Source organism: Protopterus annectens, chromosome 4.part0 (genome assembly GCF_019279795.1).
Source record: "Protopterus annectens isolate FY-2018-M chromosome 4.part0, PAN1.0, whole genome shotgun sequence".
Taxonomy (NCBI): Eukaryota; Metazoa; Chordata; order Ceratodontiformes; family Protopteridae; genus Protopterus; species Protopterus annectens.
The window spans coordinates 712,119,530-712,140,940 of record NC_056733.1 but is presented as its reverse complement, the minus strand read 5'-3'; the positions used below and the strand labels follow the sequence as shown (position 1 = coordinate 712,140,940).

The window sequence follows — 21,411 nt, the reverse complement described above, 5'->3', positions numbered from 1 at the left end:
GATATCCTTCAGAAGGGTCTCACAGAAATGGATAACTGGTGCCAGAGCCATGGCCTAAAGTTAAATGCCAAAAATGCATAGTCATAAAAACAAGGTTACCCTAGCTACCAAATAGGTGGCAATCCACTGAGCACAGAAGGGACCTGGGGACCCAGGTTGATAGTAGTCTATCATTCGACACCCATGTAGCTAAAGTAGTTAGGAAGACCTTCTACATTGCCCACCTTATCATGAAGGGATTCTCATCTAGATCAAGGGAGGTCATGGTCTCCCTTTACTCATCACTCATCAGACCAATGATTGAGTACAATGCCCCATTCGGAATGTATCTGACCCGACACTTGCAGCAGCTGGAGAAAGTTCCTCACCAAAAGGATAAAGGGTCTCAAAAATCTGTCCTATGCTGCCCGACTGAAAGAACTCCAGCTCTATTCAGTCGCTTACTCTTTTCATCAGAGGTGACCTTTGCCTAACATACAAGGCCATGTCAAACCCAGATTTGATGAATATGCTTCACCTCAAAAAATAGATCCATCAGAGCCACAAGGCGGAGACTTAAACCTCGACACGGCTATTAATAGGACATGCTGGAGGGATAGATTTATCACCCAAAGACTCCTATGCTGTGGAACAAAATGGCCTTGTTCAAGAGAAATCTTGACCAATGGATGGGAGATCGCAGATATACCCCAGGGATTACCTCAATGTCACTGCTCGACAGAGGCACAGCAAAATAATGGGTATAGTTCCCCATACTAAAGGGGTAGCCTAGTATGAACCTATGAACCTATGAACCTATATGTCTCAACCTCTTAGCACAAGAAATCTGGACAAAGCCTAAAATAACTGCAGGGGGGCAAAGGCCCAAAAAAGACAACTTTTAAATATTGGTCTTGAAACTTAGTGAGTTGCAAGAATGACTTAGTTTTAGCATGAATTTTCAGAGGTACATGAAGTCCGAAACACAAATTTATATCATTATTTAGCGACTTCAATCCTCGGTAATTTGCCAGAAAATGACAAATTTGGTGAGAAATGGACCAAAAATATCAGGCAAAACTCTGGACATTCTGCCAAAATCTGGACATTTGAGGGGTATGATACAAATAGAAATTCAACCACTAAAACTACAATATTTCACTTCTACAAATGTAGAAAAAAATCAGAAATAAAATATTTACCTTGAACAATTATCATGGTCCCATTCTGATTCACCCCTGATAAATAAGGCAGTGTGGAAACTACCTCACAGCAATAGCGTCCAGTATCACTCTGCTGCAGATCCATGATGAGGAGCGAGTTGCTGTTATTAGACATGTCCCACCAGCTGTGATACCGACCTTCACTTTCCATATAGGATTCTTGTTCAAAATCATTTATTTTTTGCACTAGAAGTTGCTTAGAACAGTTTACACTGTCTCTTCCAGGTGTATAACTCCAGATGAGGCTATCGATTTGACTGATTCTGAGGCGAACATGGAAATAGGAGCAAGTTAAAGTCACATTGTCTCCCTCTGTTATAGAAATGTACTCAGGACTTTGGTTCACAGTGGTGCTCCTGACAAAGTCTAAAAACAAACAGAAACAACTCATTCCAGATAAATGGGCAATACTTCTGTGTTTGTACAGTAAAACAAACCTGCTTGTCTGAGTATGGAACAAATTACATAGCTATACAATATGCTCAAAGATTGTTACAGTACCTTCTTGCAAAGCACACAAGTGTGCTTTAGTATACTGTAAAAAATTACATGATTAAAAATGTAGCACCCATATTGTAATATTAATCTGTCATTAAGCAGTGAGTAATATAGCAAGCATAGCTCAGACTGGAAAAAGTTGCCTCCCCATCTGCAACCTTTTTTTATTTATGCCCGCTTTTTTTTTCTTCTCTTTATGATAATGTAGTCTGTAAACACTGCTTCAGTATTAAATGCTGGCTAAGACTTGCTCTCTGACCTGATACGAAATGTATATAGAACTTATGGAAAGTGCGAAATCTCTTGCATTATGTTAAAACATTTGCAGGTAGAATATAGTGTCCTACTGCTTGACAAAATGTTATGTTTCAAAATTAATTTATCTGCCATACCTGACATAGTGTGTGTGTGTGTGTGTGTGTGTGTGTGTGTGTGTGTGTGTGTGTGTGTGTGTGTGTGTGTGTGTGTGTGTGTGTGTGTGTGTGTGTGTGTGTGTGCACCCATGTATGCAGAAGGGTAGTCATTCATAAAATATATTATGCTGCTGTACCCTGACATTGAAAGTGAGGCTTAAACTGAAAATTTATCAATCACAAATATCTGTCCTCTGGAAATCTATACTGCTGAAACATCTTGAGTTGCTGAATTTACTGACCTCTTTCTTTTTTTTTATATCAATATTTATTGATTTAAATTGAAAGATTTACTCAGATATTTCTTTTAAATAATGCATCATGTTTTATTTTGATGTTCTTCAAATCACTAGACAGAAAGGGGTATACGGTTGGATAAACAACCATAAAAGCACAGCATAATTCCAAATACAAGCCATGCAGGGTGGTCATACTACTTCTGCCCCCCCCACTTTTCCCCTATCACTATCACTCATCCTGTCACAAACAGGTATGTTACTTTCTGTGCATTCAGAAAAAGATAAGTCATACTCTCTACGAAGGTTTACCCATTACCTGGCCCCTTCATTCAGCATCTGTGCCAGGCATGGAGATCGTACTGGACACCCAGCTCTAAGGAATAAATCTCACGGATCACAAAGACTGAAAAGGGAACTGCAGACTTTGCCATAATTGTTCTCAATGTCAAACTGTGTATCTCTAGCATACGGGCTGTGAACTTACAGAAACTCATTACATCTGCAATTTGCAAGTTGGTCATGAAAGTATTATGTGTCCACCAATAATCTCAGCTATTGTGAACAACTTGTGAGAATCACTTTGTTCCAAGCTTAAATAAGTTTATTTCCCCATCTGAGTAACGTCCTAGTCAAAATAGACATTAAAATTCATTTTTCTTTTATTGTCTGTTTACCTGCTTAATCCAATTCAGGGTTGTGAAAAAGTGAAGCCTATCTTAGGTTTCACTAGGTGCAGAGCAAAGGAACTAAATCTAAACAAGAAGCAAGCCCATGGCGGGGCAAACTCACACACTCATATGCACATGCACATGCATGCAAATGCACACACAAACGCACACAGCAAATATGCCTATGGGCAGTTTGGAAGAATGACAGTCCATCTACAACATCTTGCGAGGTACCAAAGCTAACTGCTAAAGAACTGTGCCAGGTTCACATGGGCAGCCTCCGTCAATTTCATTAGATATCTCATGAAAACTTTTATATTCAATTACAGGACTGCAGCTACATTTCAAATTACTTTCAGAAGTAGCAGGAACATCTATTAATACAATTCAAATAAATAAAAATCTTTATAAAACACAAAAGTCAAGGCATCCCCCCCCCAAAAAAAAAAGTACAAATGGTTATTGGACACCTGTGTGGAATATAAATGTTTGGTCATCTTCCTAATGAAAACATGGTAATAGGCTATTAACAAATGTGAAACACATATTGCTTTGAAAATGGTATGTAACTTGCTCAGAACTGAGATTGTTTCACAAAACTAAATTGCTCATGAAATGTGATGTAAGGCAAAGCCTTTCACATCTGTGGAGAGACAGTTTGTACTCAGAATGCTGTAACTCATAGCCCCTCAGGTTCAGGAAACTTTAATGTTTTATAAAGGTTATATAAGACTAAGAGATGTATATAGTAGTTACAAGTCTTAAATAAGAGATTATTAGTGACCTCTCCATCAGGATAGTGACATATCAACAATGTTATGTATAGTATTACTAAACTCACTTAAAGCACTTCTGCGGTGGTAGTGTGACCATTTAAAATGTAAAATTCCTTACCTAAGCTCACAAAGCATGAGTTGATGATTGTGAAGAACTGGATCAGAAGCAGGCCTGTTAGAAAGATCATTGCTCAGACTGCTTGTGCTTGTTCTGCTGTACACCGAAAGAGGCTTGTATCAGCTTTTTACACTGCAGCTTGGATGCTCTGGTATTCAATAAATAGCTTAATAAATGCAGTCTGGTATTACTTCACACTTCATCATGCATTTCATCAGTGGAAAGAAGAACTATTCTTGTAAAGTTCTGCTGACAGTTCTATTTTGAACTAGAACAAAGTGGAGACAAAGCTTTCTGATGAGTTTACAAGTGCACCCATTAAATGAATTATTAATGGTTTATTACATGCATCACAATTTTCTGCAATTTACCTTTCCCTGTGAGTAAAATGTAAGCTTGTCTATGAGAATTTGGGATATCTACCCTTACCTCCACTATACAATCCCAGAACTGAGATCTCAACTTAACTTAGCAAAATCATACACACTTATTTTAAGACAAATTAAAGAAATATGTTCCATACACCTTCAAAATATTAAATTAAAGTAGATATAAACAATTGTGAAACTTTATGGAATTTAATTATATCAAGGAAAATGATAACAAACACATATAAATAAATATCACAGATTAAACTCCAAGACAACATACTCATTTCTAATTATTGTTTAAAAAATAACTCATCAATAACTGAACAACAATTAAACCAGGCTTTGTCCTTAACAATTAGAGCTCTACCACTGAAAAAATGAACATACACACAACTCATAATTAACAACAATGCTTATCACACCCCCTCAAGTACTATGCAAATTTAATTCTTCCAACTCACCATACTGTCCATATTGTAGCTCACAGGAAGCAGATCTAATACATATGTTTTGGAGCTGTAAATGTGTATTTAAACTATGGAACTCTAAAAATCCAACTACAAAAACAAGGATATCAGAAAACAACACTTACATGAGAATTCACGCTCCTTCATATTCCCCCTCTAGAAGTATCCAAAAGCCAAGCAAACATTCATATCACATTATTCCTAATAATGAAACTCTGCATAGCATCCAAATGGGGGGGGGGGGGGGGGCAGAGTGAACATCAAATGGAATGAATTCAAAAAGATGGCAATCAGACATCTGCTAGTTCATAAGTGGGTAATTGATGTAAAAAATAACATGATCAAGAAGATAAAAATATGGGAACAGGTCTTTAACACACTGCTAGCTTAATCCATCTGCATTAACATACGTGTACAGGTCTCTAACCTCAAAGAAACCTATCTAATATATGTGGGGATATGCTTTGGCAAGGACTCTCTACAATATCGTAAGCTCACTAAATGGTTATGATAACAAAATATATGGCACTTTTGTACAGTTGTAAAGAATTTAGTTTCATGATTTTGTATAGGTATTGTTCACATATTATAATGTACCAAGTATATTCCCATACTGTATTTGTTGTTTGGTTTATCTTGTACTTTGGAAAACCAAAATAAAACATTTTGAAAAAAAAAATTTAAGATTGTCTGAAATCATGGGTCATGGGCCAGATTCATTAACAGCTACATGACAGTGTGCTATTTGAAATCCATTAAGCGGCTCTACACATCATGTACAGTTACCAAACACAAATTAATGGCAGAATATGCTAATGAAGGCATAAAGAGCTGAAGTACATGCTAATTAACCAATCCAACATGGTGGGACTATTCAGGAAGCTATAAAACAATTGTGTACACTCAGTGTAGGCTTTTGCCTTGTACACCAAAACTCTTTGGAATACAGGCATGAATACTCTTAGGGGGGAAAAAGCATGTTAGGGGTCGCTGCTGCTATTATTATGCTGCATTTGCAACAGGCTTTAAATTAGGGTGCAGCTGCTGCTACTGCTAGACCTCGGGCAAGAATAAGGATGTTTAGAACATGTTTGACTTATCATGGACTTCATAGGTTCATACTAGTCTATCTGCCCTAGGGCATTTATAAGCCTAGCCAGAGTGTGTATGGCTTTCGCCACCCATTTTAAATTAATTTTGCTATGCCCTTTTTCGAGGTTAGTATACTGTGCCTCTGTCTAACAGTGACACAGAAGTGATACCCGGGGTAAACCTATGATCTCCCATCCACTCATCAAGATTCCTCTTGAAGAGAGTCAATGAGGGACTCTGCCAAACATGGACTGGGATTTTATTCCAGAGTGAAGGGAGCCTCTGGGTTATGAATCTGTCCCTCCAGCATGTCCTATTTATTTCAGTGCTGAGGTTTAAGTCCCTCGAGCGCGTAGCTCGATGGGATTTGGATTTTCTGAGGTGCAGCATGTCCATTAATTCCGGGTTGGACATGGCTTTATACGTCAGGCACAGATCGCCTTTGAGCAGGCGGTATGCCACTGAGTAGAGCTGGAGTTTCTTTAACCGGGCAGCATACGGCATCTGTTTGAGCCCCTTGATCCTCTTGGTGAGGTACTTTTGGGGTCTTTCCAGTTGCTGCAGGTGTCTGGTAAGGTACATCCCAAAGGGGCATTGTACTCAATTATGGGCCTGATGAGGGATGAGTAAAGAGGCACGATGACCTCCCCTGATCTAGATGTGAATCCCTTCATGATTAGGTGGGCTATATAAAATGTTTTTCTAACCACTTTGGCCATGTGGTTGTCAAATGAGAGATTGCTATCAACTTGGGTCCCCAGGTCCCTAATTACTTCTTCTGTACTTAATGGATTACCACCTATGTGGTAATTTGTGGGCACTGTTTTTGCCAAAGGGATGACTATGCACTTTTTGGCGTTTAGCTTGAGGCCATGGCTCTGGCACCAGTTGTCTGTTTCTATGAGGCCCTTTTGGAGGATGCTTGTGTCAGCTGGAGAGTCATTATGGTGCCCAGTTTGCAGTCATCTGCGAACTTGGTCACCACAGTCCTTCCATGTTGGCCTGTACCTCCGAGAAATATATACCGAACAAGAGAGGTCCCAAGACTGAGCCTTGTGGGATGCCACTTGTAACTGGTTGGGAGTCTGACATGGCTCCAGCTATTCTAACCATGTGGGTTCTGTCCTTGAGCCAGTTTGCAACCCATCTAGTGACATAGGGGTTTATATTTAAGCTGGTGAGCTTATCTATAATGCCCGAGTGGGGTATTGTATCGAAGGCTTTTGCGAGGTCCAGGTAGTCTGTGTGGACCACCTTCCCCTTGTCAATGGCCTTGGTGACTGTTTCAAAGAAATCGACCAGGTTTAAGAGGCAGGATCTGCCCTTAACAAAGCCGAACTGGGTAGGATCCAGTGTCTGTAGGTCCCCAATATCTTTCTTTATAAGGTCCATGATGATCCTTTCCATAGCTTTGCAGACCAAGCTAGTGAGACTTATGGGGCAATAGTTTCCAGGATACGTTGAGGCACCACCTTTGTGGAGAGGGACCACTGTTGCTGTATGCCACTGTTTGGGTACATATCCTGTAGTAAGGCTGAGATTGAACAGTAGTTTTAGGTTTGGGTTTAGCTCTTCTTGGAGTTCATGTAGGACGCAGCCCAGGACACTGTCTGGTCCCATTGATGCTGTGTTTCTTGCTTTGGAGAGGGCAGCTCTTACCTGAGCATCTGAGATGTCAGGGGGGCAGCACTCTGCTGGGATAGATATTAGCCCTTTTGGTGGGGAGGGGGGAGAGACATTTGCGCTGAACCTGTCAGCTAGGATGTTGGCAATGTCTGTGGGTTCGGTGTATTTTTTGTCATTTTGGACAAATTCTGAGCATATTTGGGAATTCCCACCCAGGTTCCTAACATAACTAAAGAAAGCCTTGTGATTATCCTTAGTGTCCTGTGCAACTTTTCTCTCGAAGCTGGCCTTAGACGATTTTATGAGTGCCCGTAGTTTTTTGCTAATACTGATCAGAGATGCCTTCCCCTTTTGGGATTTTGCTCTGTCATGTAGTAGCTTCCTCCTTCTATTGTATAGTTTGTTTATGGCTGGGGTCCACCAGACAGGACGTCTGCCTTTGGAGGATTGGGTCTTGGTTTTATTTGGGATTGCATGATCCATGCATTCCTGAAGGTGTTCATAGAATGCGTTTATAAAGGATTTTGTGGTCTGGGCCGTATTATCCACAGGCCCAGGGGCTTTGAAGGATTCCACCTCGGTTTTGAGGAGTGTGAAATTTGCTTTAGAGAAGTTTTTCACTGTGGTTTTCTGGGCATGGGGTGGGGTCGGGATGTGAATATCCAGTGAGATTAGTTTATGGTCTGATCTTACCAGTGAGGGATACACTTCTGGTCTGGAACATAGAGTCCCCATGTTGGTGATGATCAGGTCCAGTATGTTTTCCCGTCTTGTGGGAGTGGTAACAAGTTGTTCCATAGCATTTGAGTTTATAAATTCTAGGAACCTTTGGGCTAGGGTGTTGGAGCTAGAGTAATGCTCCCAGTCTATGGTTGGGTAGTTGAAGTCACCCAGTATAATGGTGTTTGGAGAGATCTTCATATTTTCCAGTGTTCTCAGGAAGGCCGACTGGGGTTCCTGGGTTTGGGAGGGTGGTCTGTAGCAGGCTATAAACTGGAAGGCAGTTTTACCCACTGTTAGTTGCACATGGATAGTCTCTGATGCTTCGTGCTGTGCCACCAACCTGGAGGTGTGGGTATCTTTGACGAATATTGATACTCCCCCTCCTTTTGTGGTTCGGTCCAAGTTTTGGGGTCGAAAAGCATGGTATGAGGTATAACCTGGTAGTGCTGGGGTGCTCTCGTGAGCCTTGAACCAGGTTTCTGTTACTGCACAGATATCGATGTTCTCCATGCTAAGGAGAGTTTGAGTCGTGCATCTTGAGGTTTAGACTTCTGGCGTTGAGTAGCATTACTCTTAGTTTCTTATCCCTTGTGATACCTATGAAGGTGGGTTTGTCTTTTGAGCCTTGCCTAAAAAAGGCACTATGGGGGTAGCAAGAGCCTTTGCCAATATCCGAAAGCCCAAGGGTGACAGGTGCAAGCCATCCCTAACGAAGCATCGTGGCTTGTCGAGCATGTCATCCCAGGCTGACAGGCATTGGATCCCCTTTGAATGACACCAATACTTAAGCCAATTGTTGAAATTGATAATCTTGTCTTCATACTGTGGCATCATTCTTGGTGAGGGTAAGATGCTACTCAAGGTCAGGGTCATACCGGCCTGGGCTACATGCTCAGAGAGCTCCTCTATGTCTCTTTTCATGTAGTCCAGGGAGGTACGTCTCAGGTCATTCACACCAGCATGGACAATGACTGAGTCATATTTGTACTTGCCTTGGAGTGACCTGAGTGCTTGTGTTATGTGGTGGATCCTAGCGTCCAACAGGCAGCTCACCGTGACCTTCTTCTTGTTCAGTCTGGTGAGCGGGACGTCAGTGTGCCTGATGATAGAGTCACCTATTACAAGTGTATCAGGTGTGTTGTTTAGCCTTAAGGGCTGTGACTGTTTGGCACACTGGCTTTGTGAGCTATGTGTTGCACGTGTTTTGTTTTGGGGTAGCGGTTGCTTGGGTGTTTGCTTTGGAGGTCTCTGCTGCTTAGGCAGATTTTTATTTAGAGCCATCAAGTATATTTTTGTGTGTTTATGTGTTTGGTTTGCTGTCGTGGTAGGTCTATGTGAGACTGGAATTGTAGTGAGTGTGGTTTCCTTCTCCTCCTGACTGGTTACGCCAGTACTGAGTTGAGAGAGCTTAGCCTCCAGTTTGGCTATATGGTTGCATCTCTCACATGTGTTGGAATTTGTTGGGAGGAGGAGAGGGTTGTCTGTGTACATTAGGCAGTTGTAACATTGCCTCAAGATTCCCAGGTTCACCAGCTGGACCAGAGAGGAGATTCACAACTGACCTTTGGACATGCTAGAATAGTATTGGGAATTCCTTTATAATTGAAAAAAAGGGCCAATGGGGAACAAGTTACTCAAGGGGAGTTTGTGAGGGTGTAGTGCTTTTAATTTTTTAGTGCTGACTTATATAATTGCTTTAGTGAGCAAGTGCTAGGCTTTAGCGTAGGAATAGGGTGTTTATTATGAGAACTAGATCAGTTCCAAGGCTCAAACCCAAATAAGCAGCGCTGCTCGATGCCGTGCTATGCACAAAATCACGCAAAGCTGCGCTACAGCGGGTTTTATACAGGCGGACTTGAAAGAGCTAGAAATTGGCCCAAAACAGCCAACAGACTACCAGATTCCTGCGCTGGGAACACTCCTCCAGGGACAGATAGGCTGCTCCAAGCTCCCCACTGCCACTGGTGAACAAAGAAGCCTCCCTCTATCCAAGAAAGGAAATGGCATCACAGGAACTTTCCAAAAGTCCAGTTTTTTTTTTTTTTCTTTTTTGCAACAAACAGCAGGAAATTGCAATAAATATGTAACACAGGCTAGCGCACTTGAGTGTGTAGCCTCAACAAGTAAATGCAACAAACAGGACAAACTTTAAAAGTGCAGGTGCAAAAACAACTTTAGACAGTTTAAAACAGTTCAAGAAGCAGAAATATTTGCAGTTTAGCTAGATCGGACAGTCACCCAGGTAGTAGCAGGAAAAAACACTTTTATCAGGTTAGCAGTCACTCTTTTAGCCTCTCTGCTGCTAGCACCACTCTGCAGGACCACAAGGAGCTTGGCTGAGTAGTAACAAGCGCAAACACCTCACCAAAGTGGGTTTTATACAGGGGGATTTGAAAGAGCTAGAAATTGGCCCAAAATGGCCAATAGACTACCAGATTATTGTGCTAGGAACACTCCTTCAGGGATAGATAGGCTGCTCTAAGCTCCCCACTGCCACTGGTGAACAAAGAAGCCTCCCTTAATCCAAGAAAGGAAATGGCAACACAGGAACTTTCCAAAAGTCCAGAATACAGCAAAGCCTGTATTTGGACTACTCTAGGTTAGGAAAGACGGGAAACAAGAATCATTTATTTGTTTTTTTTTTTTTTTTGCAACAAACAGCAGGAAAATGCAATAAATATTTAACACAGGCTAGCACACTTGAGTGTGTAGCCTCAACAGGTAAATGCAACAAACAGGACAAACTTTAAAAGTGCAGGTGCAAAAACAACTTTAAGCAGTTTAAAACAGTTCAAGAAACAGAAATACTTGCAGTTTAGCTAGACCGGACAGTCGCCCAGATAGTAGCAGGAAAAAACACTTTCATCAGGTTAGCAGTCGCTCTTTTGGCCTCTCTGCTGCTAGCACCACTCTGCCGGACCAAAAGGAGCTTGGCTGAGTAGTAACAAGCGCAAAACCGCCAAAGCGGGTTTTATACAGGGGGACTTGAAAGAGCTAGAAATTGGCCCAAAACGGCCAATAGACTACCAGATTCTTGTGCTGGGAACACTCCTCCAGGGATAGATAGGCTGCTCTAAGTTCCCCACTGCCACTGGTGAACAAAGAAACTTCCCTCTATCCAAGAAAGGAAATGGGCAACACAGGAACTTTCCAAAAGTCCAGAATGCAGCAAAGCCTGTATTTGGACTACTCTAGGTCAGGAAAGACGGGAAACAAGGATATTTTTTTTTCTTTTCTTTTTTCAACAAATAGCAGGAAAATGCAGTAAATATGTAACACAGGCTAGCGCACTTGAGTGTGTAGCCTCAACAGGTAAATGCAAAAAACAGGACAAACTTTAAATTACAAGCGCAAAAGTGCGCTAAAGCTGGCTTTAAAGCAGGGGGTTAGAAAGAGCTAGGAAATGGCCCAAAACGGCCCATAAGCTACAGGTCACTGGGCTGGAACCACTCCTCAAGGGACAGATAGGCTGCTCAGAGCTCCCCACTCTCACTGGTGAACAAAGAAGCTTCCTCCTATCCAAATAAGGATATGGGCAACACAGGAACTATGACACAAAACAGCCCATAAGCTACAGGTCACTGGGCTGGAACCACTCCTCAAGGGACAGATAGGCTGCTCAGAGCTCCCCACTCTCACTGGTGAACAAAGAAGCTTCCTCCTATCCAAATATGGATATGGGCAACACAGGAACTATGACACAGCCCAGAGATCAGCAATACCTGAAGACTGGACTATTCTAGTTCAGTAAAGGCAGGAAACAAGGATTTTTTTTTTCTTAGAAAGTAGCAGAAATTAGGTACAGAAACACAGTAAATGCTTTAATTCAGCTAGCACACTTGAGTGTGTAGCCTACCAATTAAACTAAGCAAAAACAAACTTTAAAAGTGCAAAAAAAAAAAACTCAGAGATACAGGCAGGAATGCAATAAAACAACTTTACAGAGCTTATTTAGTAAAAGAAACAGAAAAGTCTATATATACAGAAAAGCAGCTAAAACACACAAACACTTCAGATGCAGTGCAACCTAGAACACTTGAGTTATAGCAATATTAAGGCTATTACAGTTATAATAAATGCTCTGAAATATACTGTATATTTCCAGAATGTTTGAGAAGCACAGTCAGAACACAAGGAGGTTCAGACGAAAAAAAAAAAGTTTTGTTTTTCTTTTTGAAAGGGAAAAAGGAGGAACAGAAGGCCTTATCAAATGTTCTCTCTGTATTAGGCAGAATGAGCTAATGACACTAGACTGGGAGGAGTGTCACAGTAGGGGTGGGCAACTGCAAAGCCACCAAGAGAGACACAAATGAAAGTTTTTAAACAGATAAGGATTTGTAAAGATACAGAATAGACAAAGTGTTATATATATATTAAATTTTAAAAACAGTAATCTGTAAAAATAATCAAAAAAAAATCAAGATACTGATATTTTCAGCTCAGTTGTGGTCAACAATTAATCCAGTCTGCACTGTGTGTAAAGACAGAAACCCTATCAAAGTTAGGGCTTAAGTACCAGAACAGCTTTTTTTTTTTTTTTTTACAAGAACACAAAAGAACCAGCCCCCACTAGCCAACAGATAATTACACAGAGAAAAGGCTTCAGTTAAAACAATAGCCTACAGACAGCAAGCACTAGAGACACAAATGAAAGTTTTTAAACAGATAAGGATTTGTAAAGATACAGAATAGACAAAGTGCTATATATATATTAAATTTTAAAAACAGTAATCTGTAAAAATAATCAAAAAAAAATCAAGATACTTATATTTTCAGCTCAGTTGCAGTCAACAATTAATCCAGTCGGCAGAGAGATATAGGTTGGATGGGGAAACACTGAATGAAATATGCAACCTCTGCTGCCCCCACCTCAGGCCCCAGGGAAATCATGGAGAATCCCATCTCATTTAGGAACAAAGGTATATAGTATCCCATCCCTGCGGAAACAAAGGTATATTTAGCAGAATGTATACTAGCTACTGATACCATCTACAAGCCCGCAGGAGAGGTATTAGGGGTGTCACAGGCATCAGTCTCTACAATATTGCATCAGTTTTTAAATGCAATACTGTTACATGTAAGGGAGCATATCTGTTTCCCACAAAACCCACAGGCAAGAACAAGAACCATTCAGAACTTCTGTACAATAGCACACTTCCATGAAGTGTTGGGGGCTATAGATTGCACACACATAGAAATCAAAGCCCCACCTGGAGAACAGAGAAGGAAGTACATCAACAGAAAAGGTTTCTTTTTTTAATTTCTCCATATCTTTTGAGTTTCTAATACCATGACGGGAACGGATCCCATTCCTAAGTCAAAGTACGATTAAAGTTCATAAAATTAGTACTGTTTCAATCGTTGTTGTAACCCAGATGTGTTCTTCACAGCACCAGCAATGGGCCCAGTAATGACTCCTGCAATTTGTTGCATGTATCTGTAACATATCTAAATACGATTGTAAATGCTTTTTTTATAAGACCTGTTGCTCCTACTGCAATTGGAACTGTCTGGGTATCTTTCTTCCACATTGCTCTCATTTCTGCCTACAAATCCTGATATTTTATGACTTTGTGTCTCTGTACACAAGACACTGTAGTCACTCGGTGTAGAGATTTCAATGATCAATGCTACTTTTGTCTTCTTTTCATGGACCAATATATGTTGTTTTCTGGCATCTATCTTTTGAACTGCTGGTAATAGGTGATGCCATGTGATTTAGATTTCGTCATTTTCTGTAAAGCTTTATGACTCATGTTTCCAGTGTCTTTAAGCTACTTCAGTATTATAATGTTTGCACAATCCCCAGTGCAACAATTTTGCCATATTATTATGCATTTCAGTATACAGTCCTTCTGCCATTAGTATGTCACAAGCAGCAACAAGGTGTGCAACTGTTTCTAGTTCTGTTTTACAAAACCTGCAGTTGTCTGTTTAGCCCACATGTTCAGTGGAATTTGTAAACCAATGTGTATGTAGTCCACTGTCTTGGGCTGCCAATATTAACCTTTCATCCTTTGGTTTGAATTTGCCTCTCCTTAACCATTCATGTGTTTGATCTTGATTAACATGAAGTTGTTCCAGAAGTTTTCTATACTTGCACTTATATTTATGCATTTTCCACATTTTTTGCCTTCTTATCTGATCCTTCACCATATATTCTTTCTTTTGTTTTTTTTTTTTTGCACATTCAGTTGCTGCCTTATTTTTATCTATTTTTGGTTTAGTTTCCATTCCAGCTTGACGCCGATATGCTTCTACTAGACTAAGAAGAGAAGCCATCTTAGATTTATTCCCCTCATATTTCAAAACTTTCACTACATTTGGGTCTTACGAGGTCAGCAGATATGTGTGCAGTCCCACTATTGCAGATCTATACATGTAATCAGTTTCTAGGAGGCCCATACCTCCTTCAAAATGGGAAATATCTAATCTTGGCATGCACTGATTTTTATAAATCATTTGATGAGCATGAAGCATCCTTCTTGTTTTCCTGTCTAATCTAGCCAACACCTTTTGGGGTCAGTAAATCATTCCAAAACTGTAGGAAGAGCAAACTGGTTTATAGCTTGAACTTTGTTCCAAGATGTCAACGATATTTTCAGGGTTAATTTAAGTCTTTTAAAATATTCCTTACTGATTTTTATTCATATTTGTTCATGTTTTATTGTTGACCCTTCATCAGTTCCCAAATATTTATACATTCCCCCTTGCTCAAATTATTTTCTATCATATTTTTGTCCCAAACTGATGTTTTCTTGGTGCTGCAACTTTCCTGCTTTTAAGGTTGCTTTTGCACATTTGTCAAGACCAAATGACATTCTTATATCATCTGAAAAAGTCTTGACTAATTACAGTTGTGCTTTCAGTTCCTCATTGACAAAGAAAAGATGAGAAGTCTCTACAGCTTTTTTGCTTTCTGGGAACCAAATTACAGCCATGACCTAATCTGTTAAACAGACAGTTTAATGGATTAAGGGCAAGAAAAAAGAGCAGGGTGACAGAGTCAGAATGGAATATCGCCCTTTGAATTTTAATCCCTGCAATAATAATTGTCCTTTATCATGACTTAATTGCAAAGTGGTTTGTCACTGTTTTATGGTTGCTGTGATCTCGTTTATCAGTGTAGGGTGTACCTTATACATTTTTAAGCACTCTTTTATTCATGAATGTAGCATACTGTTAAATGCTTTTTTGTATTCTATCCATGCTATAGTTAGATTCTTCCCCTTTGTACAGTTCTCCACTATGACTTTAACAACAGATGATCCTTTGTTCCATATGACTTTCTTTTATTACCCTTTTGTTCTATTCCATAACTGAGTTCTAAATGACTATAAACTCTGTCAGCATCAATTCCAGTGTATAGTTTATACATTGTCAGAAGGCAAGTTATTGGTGCATAGTTTTTGGGGTAGCTTGCAGGTTCACTCTTAAGTAATAGCATTGTTTTTCCTGTTGTTAACTAGGCTGGTGTCTGTTTGGGGTGCACATATAAATAGTTCTTACTCATGGCTAAATCTTTGTGCAAAGATGTTAATACTTTTAACTAGAAGTTAGGCACTGCGTCTGGGTCTGGGGTGTTCTAATTAGAGGCTTTTCTTAACTCTGTTTCAATCTCTCTGGCCATTACTTTATCCCATTTCATATCCTGTACATTTGAACATCATATATATATATATATATATATATATATATATATATATATATATATATATATATATATGTGTGTGTGTGTGTATATATATATATATATATATATATATATATATATATATATATATATATATTCTTTATATAGTAAGTAGAATATATAGTGCACAGAAGTTAAAATACTGTTTTAACTCTGTAGAATTGTCTAGATGTCTAATCTTGTAACATAGTTTCTGTCAACTTATTTTTGTATAGTATTTCTAATGTCATTTGTATTGTATTGGATTATACTGGATTTGTACTGTATGTGGAGCTTTTCTTTCCGGGCCTCTGCTGAAAACGGGTTCTGTAGACCCAGTCAGACCACCCTGGTAAACAATTGTCAAATAAAATAAAATAAATTATTATTTGTGATAGTACATGATACATCCTGATCCGTTATAATACTGTGCATTGCTTTTATCATGTCTATCTTTATATACTCTTCCAATGGTGACAATTCTTGTCTTAACAGATTTATAGTTTTTCTCTATATGATACTTCTATGATGGGATTCGATTTCTCCCCATCCTTTCCCTTACCACCCTGTGTTCTTGTGGGAGGACTTTATCTGTTATTAATATGGCTGCACAGTAATGTATTCTACTTACTTCTGTTATATCACATGAATCTCTGTTGCCAGTCCTAATTACTGTGTTCATTTGTTTTATCATAATTCTAACTTTTTGGGTTTTATTGACCTTCTGCAGTCTATTTCTTTCATTGATCTTAATATGTCTATCCAACTCTATTAAATAAAGTGACTTTTCTCTTAGATCATTTTCTTCTAAACTGAGGGCACATTCTTTGTTCGCCATTTCCTGCTTGCTTTTTGTAGAAAGTTCCAGAGGAGCTTCTTCCTGTGCCATCCTTTGTTCTTTCATATGGGAACTCACTGGCCTATCACTTCATAACATTGACTATTTCAGAGTTGCCATCATTTCCTGTTCTTTTCCTTGCTGTATAGCTCTAACTGAACCTTTGTACTGGTTTTCTCTAGGACCCTCCAAACTATCTTCATATGCCAACTGATCAGATGATTCCTGCTCCACTAATTTCTCCTTAATTTGGGTGCCCGTTACTCTATCATGTTGTGTTGTTCATCTTCTTTTGGCTGTTCCCGTTAGGGGTCGCCACAGGGGATCACCTGTTTCCATTTCTTCCTGTCCTCTGCATCTTGCTCTGTCACACCAACCACCTGCATGTCCTCTCTCACCACATCCATAAACCTTGTCTTAGGCCTTCCTCCTTTCCTGTTACCTGGTAGCTTCATCATTAGCATCTTTTTCCCAATATACTCAGCATCCCTCCTCAGCACATGTTCAAATCAACATAATCTTGCCTCTCTGGCTTTGTCTCCAAACCTTCCAACCTGGGCTGACCCTCTAATATACTTATTCCTAATCCTGTCCACCCTCGTCACACCCAGTGCAAATCTTAACATCTTTAACTCTGCCACATCCAGATCAAACTCCTGCCTTTTTGTCAATGCCACTGTCTCCAACCCATATAACATAGCTGGTCTCACTACCCTCTTGTAGACCTTCCCTTTCACTCTTACAGGTACTCGTCTGTCACAAATCACTCCTGACACTCTTCTCCACCCACTCCATCCTGCCTGTACTCTCTTCTTCACCTCTGTTCCACACTCACTGTAACTCTGACCTATTGACTCCAAGTATTTAAACTCATCCACCTTTGCCACTTCTACTCCTTGCAGCCTCACCATACTTCTATCCTCCCTCTCATTTACACACATATATTCTGTCTTAGTCCTGCTGACCTTCATTCCTCTTCTCTCTAGAGCATATCTTCATCTCTCCAGGGTCTCCTCTAACTGTTCCCTACTCTCACTACAGATCACAATGTCATCTGCAAACATCATAGTCAATGGGGACTCCTGTCTGATCTCGTCCATCAACCTGTCCATCACCATTGCAAATAATAAAGGGCTCAGAGCTGATCCTTGATGTAACCCCACCTCCACCTTAAACACATCCGTCACTCCCACCGCAGACCTCACCGCTGTCACACTACCCTCGTACATATCCTGTACCACTCTTACATACTTCTCTGACACTCCTGACTTCCTCATACAATGCCACAACTCCTCTCTAGGCACCCTGTCATATGTTTTCTCTAAGTCTACAAAAACACAATGCAACTCCTTCTGACATTATCTGTACTTCTCCATCAACACTCAGAGCAAACATTGCATCTGTAGTGCTCTTTCCCGGCATGAAACTATACCGCTGTTCACCAATCATCACATCCCTTCTTAACCTAGCTTCCACTTCATGCTGTGACTGATCAGTTTAATCCCTCTGTAGTTACTACAGCTCTACACATCACCCTTATTCTTAAAAATCGCTACCAGAACACTTTTTCTCCATTCCTCAGGCATCCTCTCACTTTCTAAGATTTCATTAAGCAATCTGGTTAAAAACTCCACTGCCATTTCACCTAAACACCTCCATGCTTCCACAGGTATGTCATGTGGGCCAACAGCCTTTCCATTCTTCATTATCTTCATAGCTATCCTTACTTCCTCCTTGCTAATCCATTGTACTTCATGATTCACTATCCCTACATCATCCAACCTTCTCTCCCCCTCATTCTCTTCATTCATCAACCCCTCAAAGTACTCTTTCCATCTCCTCAACACACTTTTCTCGCTTGTGAGTATGTTACCCTCATTATCCTTTATCACCCTTACCTGCTGCACATCTTTCCTAGCTCGGTCCCTCTGTCTAGCCAATCGGTACAGGTCCTTTTCTCCCTCCTTAGTGTCCAACCTTCAAAACAACTCTTCATATGCCTTATCCTTAGCCTTCGCCACCTCTCTCTTTGCCATGCACCTCATCTCCTTATACTCCTGTCTACTTTCTTCATCTCTCTGACAATCCCACTTCTTCTTTGCCAACCTCTTTGCCTGTATACTCTTCTGTACTTCCTCATTCCACCACTATGTCTCCTTGTCGTCCTTCCTCTGTTATCTGAGTTAAATTTTCTGAACTAAATCCTTCACTTTGCATGTAATCCATAACCCCAGTTTCTCCATTACTGTTCCTCTTTTCTATTTTTCCTGTTTGTTTTCTTATTTTTTGTGTTGTGAAATTGTCCATATCTGGATGTCTTTCCCTGTAGTTCTCTTCAAATATCTTTGGTGCTGCTCTTTTTGCATCGATTAGATTTGCTTTCTTCTTTGCATAAGTATTTCATCATATTAAATCTCTTCTTTCCCATGACTGGTGTCAGAACCATGGACTTAAGCTTAATGCCAAAAAATGTGTCATCATCCCCTTTGGGAAGAACTCAGTTCCCACGAATTACCACATTGATGGTAGTCCGCTGAACACAGAAGGCATTATAAGAGATCTGGGAACACAGGTTGACAGCAATCTCTCTTTTGACCACCACATTGCCACTGTGGTCAGAAAGTCCTTCTATGTGGCACATCTTATTACTAAGGGTTTGCATCCAGGAAGAAAGAGGTCATTGTCTCCCTCTACTCTTCACTCATTAGGCCAGTCATTGAGTACAATGCCCCATTTGACATGTACTTCACTAAACACCTGCAACAGCTGAATCCTTCGCTTTGCAAACATTCCATGACTTCAGCTTCAGTTTTTTTAACTTCTACTTGACTGATCTCCTGTTCATACACTCTCTCTTTGTGATCTTATTTTTTTATTTTTTATAGTGAAATTTTCCATATCCGGATGCCTTTGCCTATATCTTTGGGGTTAACATTTCCATATTTCTTTTTGTATACCCTTCAAACATCTCTAAATTTTGTTCTTTAAATTTTCACGCTTCCTCAGTCACGTCTTTTTCCAAACAACACAAGGTTTTTTGGTCTATATAGTGTTTTTCATGGATTTGTTGTATTAATGAACACAAATTTTTATTAGAAGCTTCTGACAGTTTTTATTGTGAAAGTATTTTTCTTTTCTTTAATTTCTCTCTCTTAGTCTTTTTGTATATATTTTGTCTGGAAATTCTGGGCTTTTTGCAAAATAGTAACAATACATAACTTCTTCCTTATCCTCAATAGTCCTAGCTATCATCTGTATGGCTCTTTTTACCCTATCAGTTTTTGTGTTTTTTGTGGACTGCTACTTCCTTCTACAACAGGGGTCTATCCTCTCCCTGAGCCTGGCTATCCCCATTGTAGGAATATTTCCATGTTTTGAGGATTCTACACTGTCATTTCTTCAGTCCTGGTATCAGTGTACCTACCAGGATTGGGCAGTTTTTTATCCTGAGACTTGTGCACCCAGCAATCTTCTTTATTTTTTAACCTGTTCCTGTCCATGATATATGCTATATAAAATGCAGTCTCTATATCAGTGTCATCTTGGTGAAATTTTGTCCACCTCGTGAATGTCTCACCAAGACATGAGAATAAATTCTATTCCAGCAATACTTCTCTCCTTTTGCTGATTTTATCATCTCTCCATTTGAACCCCATAGTTTCTACTCTATAAACTGTCAGGTTGTCTGTAATGCGCAATGAATCATCTACAGTTTCTGTGCAGTTAACCCAGGCAGTTTCCATGACTCACACATATGGCACACTTGTGAGCTGTACACCAAGTTTCCTAGGGATAGCATTCCTCAAGAACATCTAGTGAAGGTTATGCACGGTGAGCCCTGGCTCATGACACGCATAAGAAATCCACACAACCCCACTGAGCAAGGATATAATGAGGTCCATGCTCATACTAGGATTATCATAAAATGTGTGTTTGGACTGCAGAAATCAAGGTTCCATTGTCTAGACACATCAGGAGATGCACTGCAGTATGAACCAGGCATGTCTGCCATAATGCTTACAGGCTGCAACATGTTGCACAATATGACATTCAGAAAACAGCTTCAGTGAGGACAGCAAGGAGCTGGTCCACAGTTTCAAAGGCCACAGACAGGGCCAGCAGTAGCAGCAGGTACAGATGAGGAGTCTGAGTGAGAACCACCAGCTGGAGATGGTGATGGTCCACAGAAGTGTGACCAGTACCCGTGGCTCTGGCTAAGAGGTAAAGGATAGCACATACACACTCACTACCTAGGCACACATACTCACTATCTGGATCAAAGCCTAAAATTCCACTCACATGCTTAACCATGGAATGGCTGTGTTTTTATAGCATCAGACAGGGACAACCTGCAAGGCCGCAATTTGTACCTGCACTAATGACAAGGTAAGTGTGGAACATGTAAAAAAAAGAAATAAGTTACAGAACTGATTATTCTCATATAGAAATGCATAGATGTCCCTAAGCAATGGTCCTCTGTCAGACTTTTGCTGCATTCAGTTATGTATTACAAACAATACTGTGCATCAAGCATTTTAGTTGACTAACATCTATAAAACATGGAGCAGGTCAGTTATACTCTTATTTGCACAACCATACCAAGAACTAAGACTGAAGTACCTAAAACTTACAATGCTGTTATCACAATACTAACTGAAATACAATTAGGTTCAACAATTATAGAAGCAATTATTCAACAATGACTACA

The 21,411-nt window shown here is 40.0% G+C and overlaps 1 protein-coding gene across 1 annotated transcript in view; it reads right to left on the bottom strand.

The window, feature by feature from the left end:
- Positions 1-4,042, bottom strand: part of LOC122799557 — a 120,191-nt gene extending 116,149 nt beyond the window's left edge. The window contains exons 1-2 of the mRNA XM_044068691.1: positions 3,915-4,042; positions 1,182-1,568 (exon numbers count right to left, since the gene is read on the bottom strand). Of these exons, the coding sequence (XP_043924626.1) occupies positions 1,182-1,568; positions 3,915-3,984 (457 nt within the window). The 5' untranslated portion in view covers positions 3,985-4,042. The remainder of the gene's footprint in view (positions 1-1,181; positions 1,569-3,914) is intronic.
- Positions 4,043-21,411: the final 17,369 nt, after the last annotated feature.